The sequence below is a fragment of the Mya arenaria genome, chromosome 17 (genome assembly GCF_026914265.1).
Source record: "Mya arenaria isolate MELC-2E11 chromosome 17, ASM2691426v1".
Taxonomy (NCBI): domain Eukaryota; kingdom Metazoa; phylum Mollusca; class Bivalvia; order Myida; family Myidae; genus Mya; species Mya arenaria.
The window spans coordinates 41,469,349-41,488,417 of NC_069138.1; the positions used below are offsets into that span (position 1 = coordinate 41,469,349).

The 19,069-nt window shown below is 36.9% G+C and overlaps 1 protein-coding gene and 1 long non-coding RNA gene across 11 annotated transcripts in view; both read left to right on the forward strand.

Annotated features, from left to right (window-relative positions):
- The window catches only part of LOC128222800 (adenylate kinase isoenzyme 5-like), a 48,345-nt gene extending 29,355 nt beyond the window's left edge, over positions 1–18,990 (forward strand). For all 10 annotated transcript variants that reach the window (XM_052931915.1, XM_052931912.1, XM_052931913.1 and 7 more), the window contains 9 exons: positions 7,824–8,020; positions 8,637–8,753; positions 10,377–10,568; positions 13,003–13,075; positions 14,812–14,853; positions 15,543–15,706; positions 16,456–16,572; positions 17,340–17,531; positions 17,819–18,990. In XM_052931915.1, the coding sequence (XP_052787875.1) occupies positions 7,824–8,020; positions 8,637–8,753; positions 10,377–10,568; positions 13,003–13,075; positions 14,812–14,853; positions 15,543–15,706; positions 16,456–16,572; positions 17,340–17,531; positions 17,819–17,890 (1,166 nt within the window). In that variant the 3' untranslated portion in view covers positions 17,891–18,990. The remainder of the gene's footprint in view (positions 1–7,823; positions 8,021–8,636; positions 8,754–10,376; positions 10,569–13,002; positions 13,076–14,811; positions 14,854–15,542; positions 15,707–16,455; positions 16,573–17,339; positions 17,532–17,818) is intronic.
- Positions 3,960–6,938, forward strand: LOC128222802 (uncharacterized). Its single transcript, XR_008259234.1, has 2 exons — positions 3,960–4,224; positions 6,658–6,938. It is a non-coding gene; the product is annotated as an uncharacterized LOC128222802 (long non-coding RNA).
- Positions 18,991–19,069: the final 79 nt, after the last annotated feature.

The window sequence follows — 19,069 nt, forward strand, 5'->3', positions numbered from 1 at the left end:
TTTAGAGACAAAACATCAAAAGGGACTAGCTAACCTTTGACGACGACCCTATTCAGAGACAAAACATCAAAAGGGACTAGCTAACCTTTGACGACGACCCTATTCAGAGACAAAACATCATCAGGGACTAGCTAACCTTTGACGACGACCCTATTTAGAGACAAAACATCAACAGGGACTAGCTAACCTTTGACGACGACCCTATTCGGAGACAGAACCTCAACAGGGACTAGTTAACATTTGACGACGACCCTATTCGGAGACAAAACATCAACAGGGACTAGCTAACCTTTGACGACGACCCTATTCGGAGACAAAACATCAACAGGGACTAGTTAACCTTTGACGACGACCCTATTCAGAGACAAAACATCATCAGGGACTAGCTAACCTTTGACGACGACCCTATTCAGAGACCAAACATCATCAGGGACTAGCTAACCTTTGACGACGACCCTATTCAGAGACCAAACATCATCAGGGACTAGCTAACCTTTGACGACGACCCTATTCAGAGACAAAACATCAACAGGGACTAGCTAACCTTTGACGACGACCCTATTCAGAGACAAAACCTCAACAGGGACTAGCTAACCTTTGACGACGACCCTATTCGGAGACAAAACATCAACAGGGACTAGCTAACCTTTGACGACGACCCTATTCGGAGACAAAACATCAACAGGGACTAGCTAACCTTTGACGACGACCCTATTCGGAGACAAAACATCAACAGGGACTAGCTAACCTTTGACGACGACCCTATTCGGAGACAAAACATCAACAGGGACTAGCTAACCTTTGACGACGACCCTATTCGGAGACAAAACATCAACAGGGACTAGCTAACCTTTGACGACGACCCTATTCAGAGACAAAACATCAACAGGGACTAGCTAACCTTTGACGACGACCCTATTCAGAGACAAAACATCAACAGGGACTAGCTAACCTTTGACGACGACCCTAGAGACAAAATCTCAACAGGGACTAGCTAACCTTTGAAGACGACCCTAGAGACAAAACCTCAACAGGGACTAGCTAACCTTTGAAGACGACCCTAGAGACAAAACCTCAACAGGGACTAGCTAACCTTTGACGACGACCCTAGAGACAAAACCTCAACAGGGACTAGCTAACCTTTGACGACAACCCTATTTAGAGACAAAACCTCAACAGGGACTAGCTAACCTTTGACGTCGACCCTATTTATAGGCATACCATCAAGAGAGACTAGCTTGCCTTTTACGACTGCCATATATAAAGGCATAACATTCAGCACAACGTTACAAAAAACCACGGACGGGCTACTCGTGCAACAGAATATTGTTATTAATAACCTTTTTAAAGTGGCACTCTTATTCAAAATCACTACATACACATGTATAACAAGCATCAATTTTGACTGATAAACCTTTTACTACTTACTAAATCATGAAATAATGGAAAAAATAATTACTGATAAGAAGATTGTAACCGTGTATTTAGTAGCAGGCAGCGCAAAAATATTAATTGATTGGTGAATGCTAAAATATTTATTGTGATCTACTTTAGTCTCAAAAGGTAGAAATACCGTGTTTTATGCTCATTTCCTTCAAATTAAACTCGGTATCCTTCATATGGACCATTATTTTCGACATTTCGTTATTCATCATTTTTGGAATATTAACACAATGTAATTAAATGTGGTCAATCCTATTAGGGAATAAGAATGCATCTTTAAATTAAATGGAGATACTGTCATAGAGAATCAAAAAGTAGACAATCAATTAATCGAGTACGGTATCAAATACGGTATTGATATTAATAAAACACATTATGCATGTTCTTGGATCGTATTCAAAGACTATGAGATCGAGACTACATGAGCAGAGATTCTGATAATTGTGTGGTGTGTGTATGTGTTAGAGGGAGCGTAACTTAGGGGCGTAACCTTGATTTGCGCCCCTCCCACAGGACCGAAATTTATTTGGTTTAAAGTGTTGGCAAAGGGGGGTTGGGGAACTCATATTTGATTTCACAATTTATAGTCCGAAATAGTGCATAACGTGCGACGAATAATATTACTTTTTCTCCTGAATTGAAATAAAAAGACAATGGACGCTTTTTTAGGGTGGGTGGGGTGGGACATGGGCGTCGCATGCGCCCCGTCCATAAAACCGCATAGTCATAGAGGCATCAACTTTGAGTTTCATGTTGTGTAGACTTGTGCTTAATTGAAGTAAAGCGAAATGTATGCTATATCATCTAAATCAAAACCTTCTGTAGTGTGTTAATTGTGATGTCGAGCAGGAAAATAATGATTACACGGTATACTGAACATTTATACGCAGTGAAAAGGTGCGTGTTTATCTCGTATACCACAATGATTTATGCTAGGACTGAAATGTAAGCCTCATTGTTACTCACCCATTAAATGAATAAAATGAAACTTGCGGTCGTACTTAATTCGTATACAGCGATAAAGTTCGTGTAATTTGTGTTATATGGTGCATTGTATCTATAGGGATATTTGTTGCATCGAATTGGTTGAAAGGTGAATACAGGTAGTTTGAGTTATATCGCTTAATAAGGTATATTTTTAAGGATGAATGTATATAGGTTCTACGTGACATTTAATAGGGAAGAAAATAGTAGCTTTTCGCTTTAACCCATCGATTCAGAAATGCAGTCGTTTTGTAGGTAGCATGTGATACACCGTAGAAAGCTATAGTGACATACTTAGTTGCGACTGTTTTCAATATTTTGCGTTCTTCCTGTACAATTAAGCGTTACACCACCGTATTAAGCGTATGTATAACCAATATCTAACATATAAATTATCGATTTGGTGGCGAGAACATGCTGCGAGAACATGCTGAATTATCGATTGGGTGGTGAGAACATGCTAAATTATCGATTCGGTGGCGAGAACATGCTAAATTATCGATTTGGTGGCGAGAACATGCTGCGAGAACATGCTGAATTATCGATTTGGTGGCTAGAACATGCTAAATTATCGATTTGGTGGCGAGAACATGCTGAATTATCGATTTGGTGGCGAGAACATGCTGAATTAGCGATTCGATGGTGAAAACATGCTAAATTATCGAATCGGTGGCGAGAACATGCTAAATTATCGAATCGATGGCGAGAACATCCTAAATTATCGATTCGGTGACGAGAACATGCTAAATTATCGAATCAGTGGTGAGAACATGCTGATAGATTCAAAACGGTGAACTATATGAATTGTATGAACAGTGAAAGAGCATCGTTGTCACCCGACTCAATCAAATGTTCAGTGAATTCATCAGATGCATGCCGACTGCTTTACAATTTCTGGGGATTTTGGTCAATATAGCTTGAATGAGTCACAATGTAGCACGCTAGATTGATATCAATATGTTTTGGTCGTTTCTTTGGAACATGCGTTCTTTGTAGAGTGTTTTGCAAGATGTAGTGCATGAGAGAAATATGGACAAGACTCATGAACAGGTCACAATGTAGCACGTTAAATCAAGATCAATAGTTTTGCAGACCTATTAATGATGTTGGAATAATGCAGAAATGGGTGATATGAAAAAGGCGTACATTGAAGATGTTTTTGTTAGATAGGGCCATATTCACGTTATAGCAGCAAACTATTCAGGTTCTCAATTATGCAAACTATACATCTTCAGCGTCAGGTGAATCGTCTATTAGTCTCAATTCGCGGCCAAAAAATAGGCAACGATTAGTCATGATAACTCGATAAATAAATTTGAATCAATGAATATGTTCCTAATAGTTGTATTTGAAATTGCTTGTTTTTAATTTATTATAATTCGATCGAATGAAACTAAACTTATTGCAAACGGTTAAAATCGATACTGAACATTTGTTGGATTTTGACGCGTGTTATTGCCTTGAGGTCTTCAATTTTACAATGAAATATTACCAAGCAGACCAGTATCGTGGAATTTACGGTGTGTGGATGAAACGATATATTTGCTGCATGGTTTTATTCAATACACGTATGTGCAAGGGATGAACAATTCCAGGATTAAGAATATATAACCTGTATACTGCAGCTTACACGTAGCTGTGGTAAAGAAATTGAAATAGACGTTGTCTCGTCATATGATTGAACTTCAATACATCTTGCAATATCCGGGATTTATGCAATATCCGGGATTTATGTTACAAGTGTTTTAGTGTTTTAAGAAATTCGATCAAATGAGAAGTTTATATTAGGCCATCACGGTAACAAAGATTTTGTGCATAATTTTGGCATGCATATAGTTGTTTACAATTGGAGACACAATATAATGTAAACTGAAACTCGTTCAGATAATCAAAATCGTTTGTCATCGACATAAAGTCTAACGGAACAGAATATTTGATTATGGCCGGTTTTTTAATTGAACTGCGAATTATTCGCAAATTAACTCCGAGTTAATTCGCATTTGTGTTTTTCTCAAGGCAAATAATCATGCCATGAGGAAACTTACCCGTCAGCGAATTATTCGAGTGTAGACTTTTTGGCCATTTTTCTTAATAACTCGAGGATTATTCGAGGGAAGTTTTTTTATTGTTTAAATCATCCTGGGGTATAGCTGTATTATTTGAATGGTGTGCATGTAAAAACATGGCTGCTTACTTGGTCGCAAGACTGGATGACGATCGACGTGGACGTGCAGGTAGACGTCGTCTGAGAGGAAAGGGACCGGATAAATAATACAATCATACCGCTGACCCCCTATTCGCGCTAATCTGCTTAATTAGTTCGGGTGACGTCTAGAATGTAATTAATGTAAGGAGATAAATTAAACTATAACTAAACACGGTTTTAATTGACTGAATTTTAACTTTGTTATTCAAGTTATCTGTCAAATAACATACTATATCGAATGACCAAGCTCATATAAAAATAAAACAAAATATGATATTTAATTAATTCATCTTTCAATACTTGAAGTAATGATGTAAAAAAAAATATATATATTTCATATCTGTCTTGACAATATAAAAGAAAACAATTTATATGTGATGTTCCTGCTAATGGCAAATCAATTGATATAATTATGAACATTCAATCATGTTATCTTAGGTTTGTTTGAATTTAACTGTTTCAAATCTCTCTCACTTTATTTTCTTGAGTACGAGCTCTTCAGTTTTAAGTTTTACATTATATTTCCTACTCCTTAAGGGCCAGGCTTTATGAATTATTATTAACGCCCTTAAATGATATTTTCATAGGGTGCATGCATACTTTTTTGAACCTACATACATACTATATATGTGAATTACATATTTTTTATTCACGAGACAGGTACACTTACGTATAAAAATCCTTATGGTTGGTTTAGCTAACATTCATTAGATTTGTAAGCACGGCCTGATACACCTCGAACATTGGTACCAAATGGTTTGAGGAGCTCACCCATCCATTTATGTTTACAGCATATATACTTACAAGCATTGCATTGCCAACATCATCGACCTAAGTCAGTATTAGAGTGTCACAAGAGCATGAAGTGGTATTGAAAGGTATATATAAGTGAATTTTCTGGTTTATGATTTTATTGGATATTATAAAATCCAAAATTATACTTTACCATGTTTTAAACTCTTTCGTTACCTGTGTCCAACCCTCTTCTTTTTTCGAAACGGTTACGGCATCTGTTTTTGATTCGTTATACAATTTTAATATTCATCAACGATTTATATTTTTTTCTTCTCAAATTGAGAGAAATATTTTACCTTTCTGCTCCATATTAATATTAAACCCGTCATGTATCTAGATGTAGCGCAAATGATACCGCTTACTCGTGCAATGTAACACTTGTTAAGGTTTAATGCTCTGATGAACCTAACCCAGTGTAAATCTCGGTTTTGTGAATATTTCATGAACAAACGCACTGCAAATCATTCCGGATTACGAATTACCCTCGAATAATTCGCGAGTTTACAAACCTCGTATTTACTTTGAGTTAATTCGCCGCCATAAGAGTTGTAACTGTTGAAATGATTAATGATTCGAGTATGATTTAATTCGATCGATTGTTCAGTTGAAACTGTTGTTATGATACGATTCAAGTATAATTTAATTCGATCGATGGTTTAGCTGTAACTATTATGATAAATGATTCGGGGATCACTTAATTCAATCGATTGTTCCGTGGAATAATCAAACAGTTGAAAAATGTCTGAAAATCAATTCACGCGGAATCTGATTTGCTTTTAGCTTGAACAAGTCACAATGTAGCACGCTAGATCGATATCAATATTTTCGGCCGTTTCTATGCATGACACGAGCCTGCTTTGAAGAGTGTTTTGCCAGATGTTGTGCATGAGAGGAATATGTGCTAGACTCATGGTAACCGAAACATGTGAATTGTACTCGAGTGATGTTCTGAATAATTCATACTTATAATCATTGCGTTGATGTGCGAATAAAGCCGACCACGGTCAACTGCTTGCGGCGGATACAAACTAATCGCTATTTGTAGACAGCTTTTCTTTGTATTCATTGCATTTATGGGAATGGACAGATTATTTTAATTGGGCTAGAGCTAAGTTACCTATCCATTTAATTACCGGTTAATGAAAATAAAAGGATATAAATGTACATGTGTTCAAAGTCATTATTTTACCATGCAACGTTAAATAGTAACATCTTATTCTTGATTGGAGCTCTGCAGCTTTAGAGACATTACGGTATATCTGTGACTTGCGGTTTTTGTGAAGACGAGCATTCCTTACAACAGACTGTATCTGCTATTATAGTTTTCAAAGTCTCGAATATCGTTCGTGTTTCCCGACATTTCCCGGAAAACTTACCTGTGTGATTAGCCTCCAGTGTTAACCGGTTGTGCACTCTGTTGTAATTGGATTGTTTAATTCTGAGCAAACATGGGGAATTTGTGTACTAAAAAGCAGAAAGTGGCCAAGACTACGACTTCGGAAGAAGGTTTGTAGAATTGTTACTTTTTATTCGTGAGAAAAGTTTTCATTTACACTTTCATAGCAGACATTTAATAGTACCATGCCGTTTCGGTCCGCTTCGTACATTTCCGTTTACACTCGCTTATTAAAACCGTAAAGACTGCGTCAAAGCCACGGAAGATATTCGTGAGGTCCCGTTGATATCACGGAAACTCACGAAGGCAATATTTTCCAAGGAATTTGTGAAGACGCCTCAGTTTGTTAATATTGCGATGCTTTTGACTGGATGCCAGACAGAACGCCAGAGTACGGATACACTGCACGTCTCACGGGAAAATATGCTTTATGTGATTGACGGTTGAAGTTCCTGCCTTTATGTATAAAGATAATATGATGAAAGAAAAATCATTTTGAAGAGTATATTTATGCTGTAACAAAGTAAATCTTATTGTTTGACAAACATGTAGTGTAGTGAAACTATTATCAGGTTCAGACTGGTTTTACTGCTAATTTTTTAATATGTATATTTATCACCTCGAATGATACTCACATAAAAATAGTTTGAATTCCAGATAAGCTGTGTTACTGTTAACTACTTCTTGAATTATTCATAATGCGTAAATTACGTGTAATTTGAATGTCAGCCTTCCTGATCTGTACGCCTGGAATGTGTTTTAGTTAATAAAATTAATGTGTATGCAAACCGTCCAAATCAAATAGATGTGAATGAAAATACAGCTGCAAATTTATGTCATCAATGCTTCGTTATGAATACATATTTATTGGCAAACTTGTTTTTACATGTAAATACTACAAAACCGTGTACTGATCAAAATGTTCGTATCCCGATGGTCCACACTACTACAATTTATCCTTACATGTATACCAATCTCTCCCTTCACTTTCCCTTACAGATTTAAAGAACATCAAGGTGGTGTTCGTGGTTGGTGGGCCAGGCAGCGGCAAGGGGACGCAGTGTGAGCGGATCGTAAGCAAATATGGCTTCACCCATCTCTCTACCGGCGACCTGCTCCGGGCGGAAGTGGCGTCAGGCTCTGCCAGGGGAAAGGAACTCACTGCCATCATGGAGAAAGGGGACCTCGTACCCCTGGTAAGGGAAACATTATTTAGACGTTCATTTGACTGTAGCTTTTTCGTTCACGTTAATCTGCCAATGTTTGAAGAAGCGAATGTTTTTCAACATTTAAGTCTTTACGAAGACCAATTGGTATGTCTACTGTGATGTAACGGAAGCCATGTTCTTAGTTTGCCTGCCAAAGTAACGTTTGTTCTTGAAATGATTCAGCCGAAAAAAATAACTGAAATAAAATTGCAAAACAAACAACCGTGTATGAAGTGTAGAGTGTTAGACGAAGTGCATATTACTAATGTTAATAAACCTTTCGCAAACGCAAGGTATTTTAAAGACATGGTTCTGCACTGGTAAAAGAAGCCATGCGTCCACCATGTCTTTGATATAAGAGCACCACTATGTAAAATACTATTGGTCATTTCATCAGGAATCCTATAGAGCGATATTTTTTTCTTAGGAGATATTTTCAATTGTGTACAGACATAATGACAGAATGGAAACTAGATTTAACCCCAGTAGCCCTCAAATTAACATAGTATAAATAAAACAAGATTGTATTAAAATCATCTTAAACTTTTACCTTTTTAAATGAATATGGTAATAGTATTTATACCTGATTGTCCCTCTCCTTTAGGACACGGTTCTGCTACTGTTAAAAGAGGCAATGATGGCGAAGGCAGCTGACAGCAAGGGTTTCCTGATTGACGGATATCCGCGGGAGATGGAGCAGGGAACTCGCTTTGAGAAGGAGGTATTGATCACTTGGCTGTACATTTTACATAATTTGGTACAATATGAAACTTGCATATAGCAATATGAAACTTAGGAACACGTCATATAGCAATATGAAACTAGGGTACACGTCATATAACAATATGAAACTTGCGTACACGTCAAATAGCAATATGAAACTTGGGTTCACGTCAAATAGCAATATGAAACTTGGGTACACGTCATATAGCATTATGCAACTTGGGTACACGTCATATATCAAAATGAAACTTGGGTACACGTCATATAGCAATATGAAACTTTGATAGACGTCCTAAAGCAATATGAAACTTGGGTACACGTCATATAGCATTATGAAACTTGGGTACACGTCATATAGCATTATGAAACTTAGGTACACGTCATATAGCATTATGAAACTTGGATACACGTCATAAAGTAATATGAAACTTAGGTACACGTCATATAGCAATATGAAACTTGGGTACACGTCATATAGCAATGTGCATCTTGGGTACACGTCATATAGCATTATGAAACTTGAGTACACGTCATAAAGCAATATGAAACTTTCGTTTACGTCATATAGCAATTTAAAACTTGGGTACACGTCATATAGCAATATGAATATTGGGTACAAGTCATATAAAAATATGAAACTTGAGTACACGTCATATAGCATTATGAAACTTGGGTTCACGTCATATATCATTATGAAACTTGGGTAGACATCATATATCAATATGAAACTTGGGCACACGTCATATAGCGGTATGAAACTGGGGTTCACGTCATATAGCAATATGAAACTTGGATACACATCATATAGCATTATGAAACTCGGGTACACGTCATATAGCAATATGAAACTTGGGGTCGTTTCATATAGCAATATGAAACTTGGGTACACGTCATGAAGCAATATGAAACTTGGGTAAGCCAATTAACCAAGGTGGATACTTGACTCGTCACTATAGGTTTAGGTTTTCCTAGATATAAGGTTTTTAACCAGAATGGTTATTAGAATGAGTTATGTCGTTGTTTGGGCAAAAAGTCGTGCGGGTGGGCGTTTCGGTGTCAAACTAACCTATGAACGTTATTACTTTTAGTAAGGGTTGGCACATTGTGACCAAACTTGGTATATAGGAAGTGTTTATGGATACTTATCATGGGATTTCTTTTGGGGTTCCTAGGGTCAAGGTCATAGTCACTTTTCCTAAGAATACAAAAACGGTTGGTACTGAATAACTGTAGTTAAGGTTGACATATCATGACACAACTTGGTATATAGGAAAAGTTTATGGGTACCTTTCATGGGATTGCGTTTTGGGTCCTTATGGTCAAGGTCAAGGCCACTGTTACTAATACAGAAAATAAAACTGTTGATACTAAATAACTTTAGTAAGGGTTGGCATATTGCGACCAAATTTGGTATATTGCAAACATGGTCTTGGCGCAAAGCGGCGTTTCTTGTTTTATTTTCCCAACGATCAAACTACACGGGTTTATGAACATAAAACAATAAAAAAGTCAACAAATTACTAAGACCAAAGTGATTTTCAATGAGGACTTTTTAGTTTTTGTGGTATTGATCTAATCTAATTATACTGAAGGCCTACCTCGTATCTATATTATGTTCCAGGTGACTCCATGCAAGTTCGCGCTTTATTTCCACGTATCAGACGAGACTATGACCAAGCGTCTTCTGGGTCGTGCGGAGACTAGCGGGCGCGTGGATGACAATGAAGAAACGATCAAGAAGCGCCTGAAAACCTTCCATGATATCACAACACCGGTCATAGATTACTACGAGAAACAAGGAAAACTGAAAAAGGTATACTTTAATGTAATAATTTACAACAGTATCTACAGTCGGCGGTCTATCTGTCTGTTTTGTTTAAAAACTGTGTGGAAAGCTTTCGGTTTCTTTTATGTATGTACTTATGAATCAAGTACCTCTTATTCGATATATCCATTTCGTTAAAAAAGAACATAGTTTTGCGTTACTGATGCTACTTTTAGGTAGTTTTTTTTCGCTTACTTCTTTTACGTTTTGTTTTTTCTTAATTGAAGTCCATATTATAAAATCAACCTGTTAAGAAATGTGCGAGATGTTATGATTAGGTACAATGTGGGTATATATGTTTCAAACTTGAGTATGTAATCTCAATATGATGCCAGTGATGAGCAATGGAATACCTGGGAATACCTGGATAGAGTCGGATAAATCTCATGGTAATTAGCAAGGTCGAAGATAGACTTGTGCTGAAAATGCAACTTCGTGAATTCGTCTAGATTGCCTATTATTACTTATATGCTGTCACAGTTTATAACAAGAAAAAATGTATAGCATGAAGTCGGCACGATGAAAATATCAGACAAAACATGCATGTAGATCACCATTTTTTATTTACTTCAATGATTACATGTTAAGTATACATATTTTCGGAAGACATTATTGTTGATAATACAGTAACAATTGTATTTATTTTTGTGAACACACTTTACTGTTATGTGTTTATTGAACGGGGATAAAAAAGATTATGCTTTTTAAGAAAATCTGGAAATAATTTTTTGGAAATACATTTGTTAAACAAACAATTAAGCTTAATGCTAGTTTTTTTTTCAAAACTCCCTTTGTTGCTGCTTTACAAGGGAGCCTACTGCGTAGGAGATTGAGAAACATATAGGAAATTGTTATAGTACCATGTAACCTTCATATATTCGTAGAAACGTTGGTATTTTAAATCAATATTTTCAAAAAACCATTTTCATTTTTAGCTCACCTGAGCACGAAGTGCTCAATGTGATCTATTGTGATCGCCCTGTGTCCGTCGTCCGTCGTCAACAATTTGACTGTTAACACTCTAGAGGTCACAATTTGGGCACTATCTTAATGAAACTTGGTCAGAATGTTACCCTCAATAAAATCTTGGATGAGTTCGATATTGGGTCATCTTGGGTTAAAAACTAGGTCGCCAGGTCAAATTAAAGGAAAAGCTTGTTAACACTATAGAGGAACGTTTATGACTGTATCTTCAGAGAACTTGGTAAGAATGTTAATATTAATACTCTCTAGGGCAAGTTCGATTCTGGGTCATGTGCGGTCAAAACCTAGGTCACCAGGTCAAATTGAAGGAAAATCTTGTTAACACTCTAGAGGTCTCATTTATGACTGTATCTTCATGAAAGTTGGTCAGAATGTTTATATTAATATTCTTGAAGTCAAGTTTAAATCTGGGTCATGTGCGGTTAAAAACTAGGTCACCAGGTCAAATCATAGGAAAAGCTTGTTAGCACTCTAGAGGTCACATTTATGACTGTATGTTCATGAAACTTAGTAAGAATGTTTATATTAATTAGTTCTAGGCCAAGTTCGAATCTGGGTCATGTGCGGTCAAAAACTAGGTCACCGAATTAAGTTAAAGGAAAAGCTTGTTAACACTCTAGAAATTATATTTATAAAGGTTTCTTCATGAAAGTTAGTCAGAATGTTCACATTAATTATCGCTAAGTCATGTTCAAAACTGGGTCATGTGCGGTCAAAAACTAGGTCAATAAGTCAAATCATAGGAAAAGCTTGTTAGCTCTCTAGAGATCACATTTATGACTGTATCATCAGGAATCTTGGTCAGAATGTTTATATTGATTACCTCTAGGCCAAGTTCGAATCTGGGTCATGTGCAGTCAAAAACTAGGTCACCAGGTTAAATTTAAGAAAAAGCTTGTTAACACTCTAGAGGTCACATTTATAACTGTATCTTAATGACAGTTGGTCAGAATGTTTATATTAGTAATCTCTAAGTCAAGTTTAAATCTAGGTCAATTGTGGTCGAACAATTAGATCATTAGGTCAAATCATAGGAAAAGCTTGTTAGCACTCTAGAGGTGACATTTATGACCATATGTTCATGGAACTTGATCAGAATGTTATTGTTGATGATCTTTATTGGATCAGGTGAGCGATTCAGGGCCTTCAGGGCCCTCTTGTTATAATTTAAGACTTTGTTATCGATTAAAGAGTACATTTTTCATAACACACAAAGTTTTTTTCCGAACGTTGTATGATAGAAACTTATAGAACTTTATTAATTTATGTTGTTGCTATTTAGGACTATGTTGTCTTACCTTTCTCTTACCTAGTTCAATTGCTAACTAGATCCTCTTCACGGAGTGGTTGAATCGTCATTTCGTCAATAGTAATGCATACATGTGTATTTTTAGGTGTATATTTATTAAATGAACTGGAATGAAATGGAACTTTGCAGGTATCAGCAGAGGCAGGGCCGGATGAAGTGTTTACGGAAGTGGAAACCATCTTTGATGAAATGCTCAAAACAGGTTTGTGTACTTCCTCGTTAGGACGCAATCTTCCTAATCTTATTTGTTTTGGGTGGACCGTATGGCTATCACATATGTATGTCTGAATCAATTGTATGTCTGAATGAATTTCTATGTCTGAATCAATTAGTATGTCTGAATCAATGAGAAATTGATGTTGTATTATGCACATCGCAAACAACGTTGCATCTACAGGTGCTTTTGCACAAAATTGCAACTCATACTTATTCCACTTCATCTTTAACTGTTACTGAGTATATCAGTCGAAGTTATGTGTTGGCAATGGTATGGTAAATATGTATAGGAAAAACAATAACCTGTTTTGATGTACGTTGTGTATTCTGTTAGATCTTCTCGAACATAAACTGACACATTAAGAGCAAATGGATCTGCACTTACGTATCTTTATTTTCTAAGTATGCATAAACCTTAAACCACTGTAACGCCCACCTCTCACCACAATCATACCCAACTATAACCACTGTCAAACCCACCTAAAGCCTAAGTCACACCCAACTATAACCACTGTCAAAACGACCTTTTGCCACTGTCTTACTCAACTTTAACCACAGCCAAACCCACTTTAAACCACAGTCAAACCCATCTTAAACCACAGTTAAACCCACCTTAAACAACAGTTAAACCCACCTTAAACAACAGTTAAACCCACCTTAAACCACAGTCATACCCATCTTAAACCACAGTTAAACCCACCTTCAACCACAGTCAAACCCAACTTCAACCACAGTCAAAGCCACCTTAAACCACAGTCAAACCCACCTTTAACCACAGTTAAACTCAACTTAAACCACAGTTAAACCCACCTTCAACCACAGTTAAACCCACCTTCAACCACAGTCAAACCCAACTTCAACCACAGTCAAACCCACCTTAAACCACAGTCAAACCCACCTCTAACCACAGTTAAACTCAACTTAAACCACAGTTAAACCCACCTTCAACCACAGTTAAACCCACCTTCAACCACAGTCAAACCCAACTTCAACCACAGACAAACCCACCTTAAACCACAGTCAAACCCACCTTTAACCACAGTTAAACCCACCTTCAACCACAGTAAAACCCACCTTCAACCACAGTTAAACCCACCTTCAACCACAGTCAAACCCAACTTCAACCACAGACAAACCCACCTTAAACCACAGTCAAACCCACCTTTAACCACAGTTAAACCCACCTTCAACCACAGTAAAACCCACCTTAAACCACAGTTAAACCCACCTTCAACCACAGTTAGTCAAACCCACCTTAAACCACAGTCAAGCCCTCCTTAAACCACAGTAAAACCCTCCTTAAACCACAGTTAAACCCACCTTCAACCACAGTCAAACCCTCCTTAAACCACAGTTAAACCCTCCTTAAACCACAGTTAAACCCACCTTAAACCACAGTCAAACCCACCTTTAACCACAGTTAAACCCACCTTAAACCACAGTTAAACCCACCTTTAACCACAGTTAAACCCTCCTTAAACCACAGTTAAACCCACCTTCAACCACAGTCAAACCCTCCTTAAACCACAGTTAAACCCTCCTCAAACCACAGTCAAAGCCTCCTTAAACCACAGTTAAACCCATCTTAAACCACAGTTAAACCCACTTTTAACCACAGTCATTTAGTAGCATTATCTCAATAGGATTTTTTTCTTTTTCATTTTTTTTTTCTCAGAAGTTATTGTAAGAAAGGTGACATCAATTGGATTTCTTCTCTTACAGAAACCTCACCGTTGAAGGACGCCAAAATAGTTTTCGTTGTTGGTAAGTCTTAAAAACATTATCCGCTTCTTCTTTTTCAAGGTTTCGTATTGTCTTTTTTAAGTCCTCCCTTCCATTTAGGAAGACATACCGTTTTGTAAACATTCTTCGTCTTCTTCGACCGATATACGTCCGAAGCAGATATATTGGAGAGATTGATTGACACCTGCATCCTGCAAGAATAATATAGAAATCCAGGGCAGTGTGTTGCATAAGTAGTTCCCATTCTTAATTTATTACAAATTGAATTTAAAGTTTGTCCAGGCCCTTTCTCGATAAAGGAATTACAGTGTAATTGATACTTTGAATGGTTATAGATCGCAGTGTCAGCTTGTGTCCAGCGCAAGCATGAAACTCTTTGTCACATACTTACAGGGTTATCTCCCTCTACAGGACAACTTAGGGGAACATCCATATACATATACTCATGTACTTTGATTTTGTTTGAAACAAAGTAACACAAAGTCATTACTCCAAAACTGGATCTTTTCACATTGATGGATGACAATGTGAAGTTGTGCACAGCACAAACATTAGAAGTTTATGATTATGTCTATTAGTGCTGGTTTTGAATTTGATCGTATATTTGAACACAATATGATCAAAGGGCCATTCAGAACTATGGACATGTGTCTGTGTAGATGATGAGTTGCTCAAGAATTCATTATTAAAATTGCGTTGTACTTATACAGGCGGACCTGGGTCAGGCAAAGGAACACAGTGTGAGAAGATTGTCGAGAAATACGGCTTCTGTCATCTTTCATCCGGGGATTTGCTCAGAGCGGAAGTAGAGTCCGGGTCAGAACGAGGCGAGAAATTAAAAGACATCATGGCAAAGGGAGAACTTGTTTCCTTGGTAAGGCTCAGTTTTGGCGATTCAAGTCCCTCATTAACTGTCTGTTGGGATTTGACCTTTTGACTTTAAACAGGGTCATCGTAAATTGGTTTGCTACTAGACAGGTCCCTGTAGTTTTCATTGAATTATATACTAGGGTTGTCTTAAAGCTGAACTCTCACAGATTCACCGTTTTTCCAACTTTTTAATTTTTGTCTTTGAATAAGCATTTTCTTGCGTAAATATCTGCAAACCAGTGATAAAATACTGCTGACAAAAGATCAGATCGCAGATGTTTATATTTCCATTTCAAATTTAATGTTTTATGGCTTAAACCTAAACCGTTACTAACTGTTACTGACGGTTTAAGAAAAATGCATAAAACATCAATTTTGTAGCGGATTTATGAAAATCTGCGAACTGATCTTTTGTCATCAGTCTTTTATCACTGGTTTGCGGATATTAACACAAACATTTGCTCGTTCCAAGACAAAAAGTAAAAAAGTTGTCAAAATGTTCAATCTGTGAGAGTGCAGCTTTAAATGAATGCTGCTGGAATTTTGTAATTAACCTATTGCTTCTAGGGTCCCTTTATGATCGGCGTTATTTGTAGATCAGCGAATGTACCCTGCATATATGTGTATACTCATGGACTCCTATTTGTGTATTCTCTGTACTTGGTTGAATTTTGCGATTGGTGGATTCTAGTACTTTCCTTCTTATATAGAGTTTATCACAACATTTGGATTGATCATGTTTACGATTCACAGGATGTGGTGCTGGAGCTGATCAGAGAGGCCATGGTGAATAAACTGTCCGAGACGAAGTGTTTCCTGATTGACGGATATCCGAGGGAGATGGAACAGGGATCGCGCTTTGAAAACGAGGTACTCTCACTCTAATAAAACATTCAGGCCCGAGTACATATGCTCGTCAAAAACAGTATTTTTTTCATTTTGTTTTAAATAAAAAAACATTTTTTTTTGCTTTAAGGTAAAAAAATAGTTGGACACTGAATGACTTACCCTGAAGAAAACAATTTGTTTCTAACTTAACAGACTTGATATTTTTCTTCGCCTCGGTCCATATAACATCCTCGGCCCGACTTGCGTACGGTCCTTAATGTCGAGTTATATTTACGAAATATAACACACCACTGAGGGCCATATGACATTATAAGGACAGGCAAGTCAGCCAACGAAGGTATAACGCCTCGGTCCATTTACCTTCGGGGGCTGACTAGCCGGTCCTTATAATGTCATATGGCCCGAAGTCGTGTGTATATATTCCTTATATTGTATCGAACATTTTATATTACCATTTGATATTTTGAAAGCGCTTTTGATCCGTTTTATTGAACAAAGCAATTCATGTTTACTTGCGACAATTGTTCGAGCAATTCATATTTACTTGCGACAATTGTTCGCCATTGCGAAAATTGCAAGTTGTACTCACGATTTTTATTACGTCAGCGATCCATATTATTTTTGGCGAGGTCCGGAACGGCCAAAAGTATGATACGGACCGCTTACGTCATAAAACTGGATTTTTGATTAAGATACACTTATATACGGACCGATCAACTTTATATGTACATATATGGGACACATTTATGTAAGGTATAATATTTGTAAATAATCTTTTGTCGCTAAAGGTGGCGGAATGCTGTAACGTGCTATATTTTGATGTGTCGGACGACACCATGACGGCGCGTCTGTTGGACCGGGGGAAGACGAGCGGACGGGTGGACGATAACGAGGAGACCATTAAGAAGCGTCTTGTCACCTTCCACAACCAGACCCAGCCCGTTATCGACCACTACACCAAACAGAACAAAGTCATTAAGGTGGGTACATGTTCCGGGTATTTTGTTTTATTATTATGTAAACACATGCAGCTGAGATTTTGTTTGTTATCGGTGAAATTAAGCTACTCATCATTTTGATATTCAAGAAGGGTTTTGATATAACTATGTGTCCAAAAAGGATATGGGATTGCCGTTTAAGAACAAAATATCGCATAGACTGGTACCTGACAGTGTTATGTGATTGATGTCAGACAAAAGCCCTATTCATATTGTTATGTTTCGCATGATCAAAGAGGTTACATTGTATGTTATGTTTTATATAACAGGTTGCTGCTGAGGGAGGTGTCGACGATATATTCGCTGAAGTACAGAAGTTTATGAACAGCAAGTCCTGGTGATAGGCGACAGCCACAGGCTGTAGAGACATTATACATTGTGTATTATGTAGGAATTATAACTAGCGATATTACAGAGTTCTACACAATACAATACCGTTTAAAAGTACCTCCTCTCTGTCAAATCAATCTCTACTCTGTTTGTACTGCTTGAGTCCTTGACCTTTTCATTTCTAAGGCTTGAATGTCACGTAACATTGTTTTTTGTGGTTTATCATATTGCTTGTGCATAGCTTAAGTGCCTTTTGACTGATTGCACACATGCTGAGATTTCCTTTAATACATTTTGATTAAAGATTGCTAGCGGACCTAGTTACTGTGCATGCATAGAAACAAGTTTAAGGTATTTTTATGTATTATTTTTTCTCAATATTAATATTGCTAGTAAGTGTATGTAAGTACCGGATTAAAATCATAGTTGCATTTATTTAGTACATAATTGATATAAATAACATGTAATCACTGAACGTCTTCTATCATACAAGATTAGATAATATCCCTAGTATGCACAGCTAATTTTCCTGCTAGTATACCGCGCTAGTATTGTTCTTGATTGAACAGATTATCCCGTCATGTCCATGAAGGATTCAGTTCTACATTTGGTATACGTTTTGCAAAAGGATTAACGATTATATGTATTTTCACTTAATTTTAAATTATTTCAGAACATTTCCTTGTATTTATGATCTGTTACTCTAAACAGTATAAAATGCTGTTCTTTCGTTTCTTCAAATGTGTTAGAATTGCTGCCTAAATGCACATGTTAGACTTGTAAGAATTAACAAGGCACTACACTGTCAATCAAGCGTTGTATATTGTTGTACAGTCTGTAAAGTTCCAAAGGAAAGTTGTTCATTTTGTGTTTGTTAGATATTTATTTTGATTATTGTTTTCTGTGATATGTACAGCTTCTGTTCTTAGTTGCATTTAAGTTTAATGCTCATAGCTATTGATGTTTAGTTTCAACTGCTGGATGTATACGCCCGGATTACTCCTTAGTAACTGATGGCATTTTTTGTTATCATTTATCTGCTTCATATTGGCTTTATCACTGTCTTTTTGAATGCGAAATTTTGAAACTGAAAAATAAATTAGAAAATATTTTTAATTTGTTTTCATGTGTTTAAGGTTATGTACAGCTTTTATCCAGTAGCTCTTCACTACTCTATTCATTCATGACGT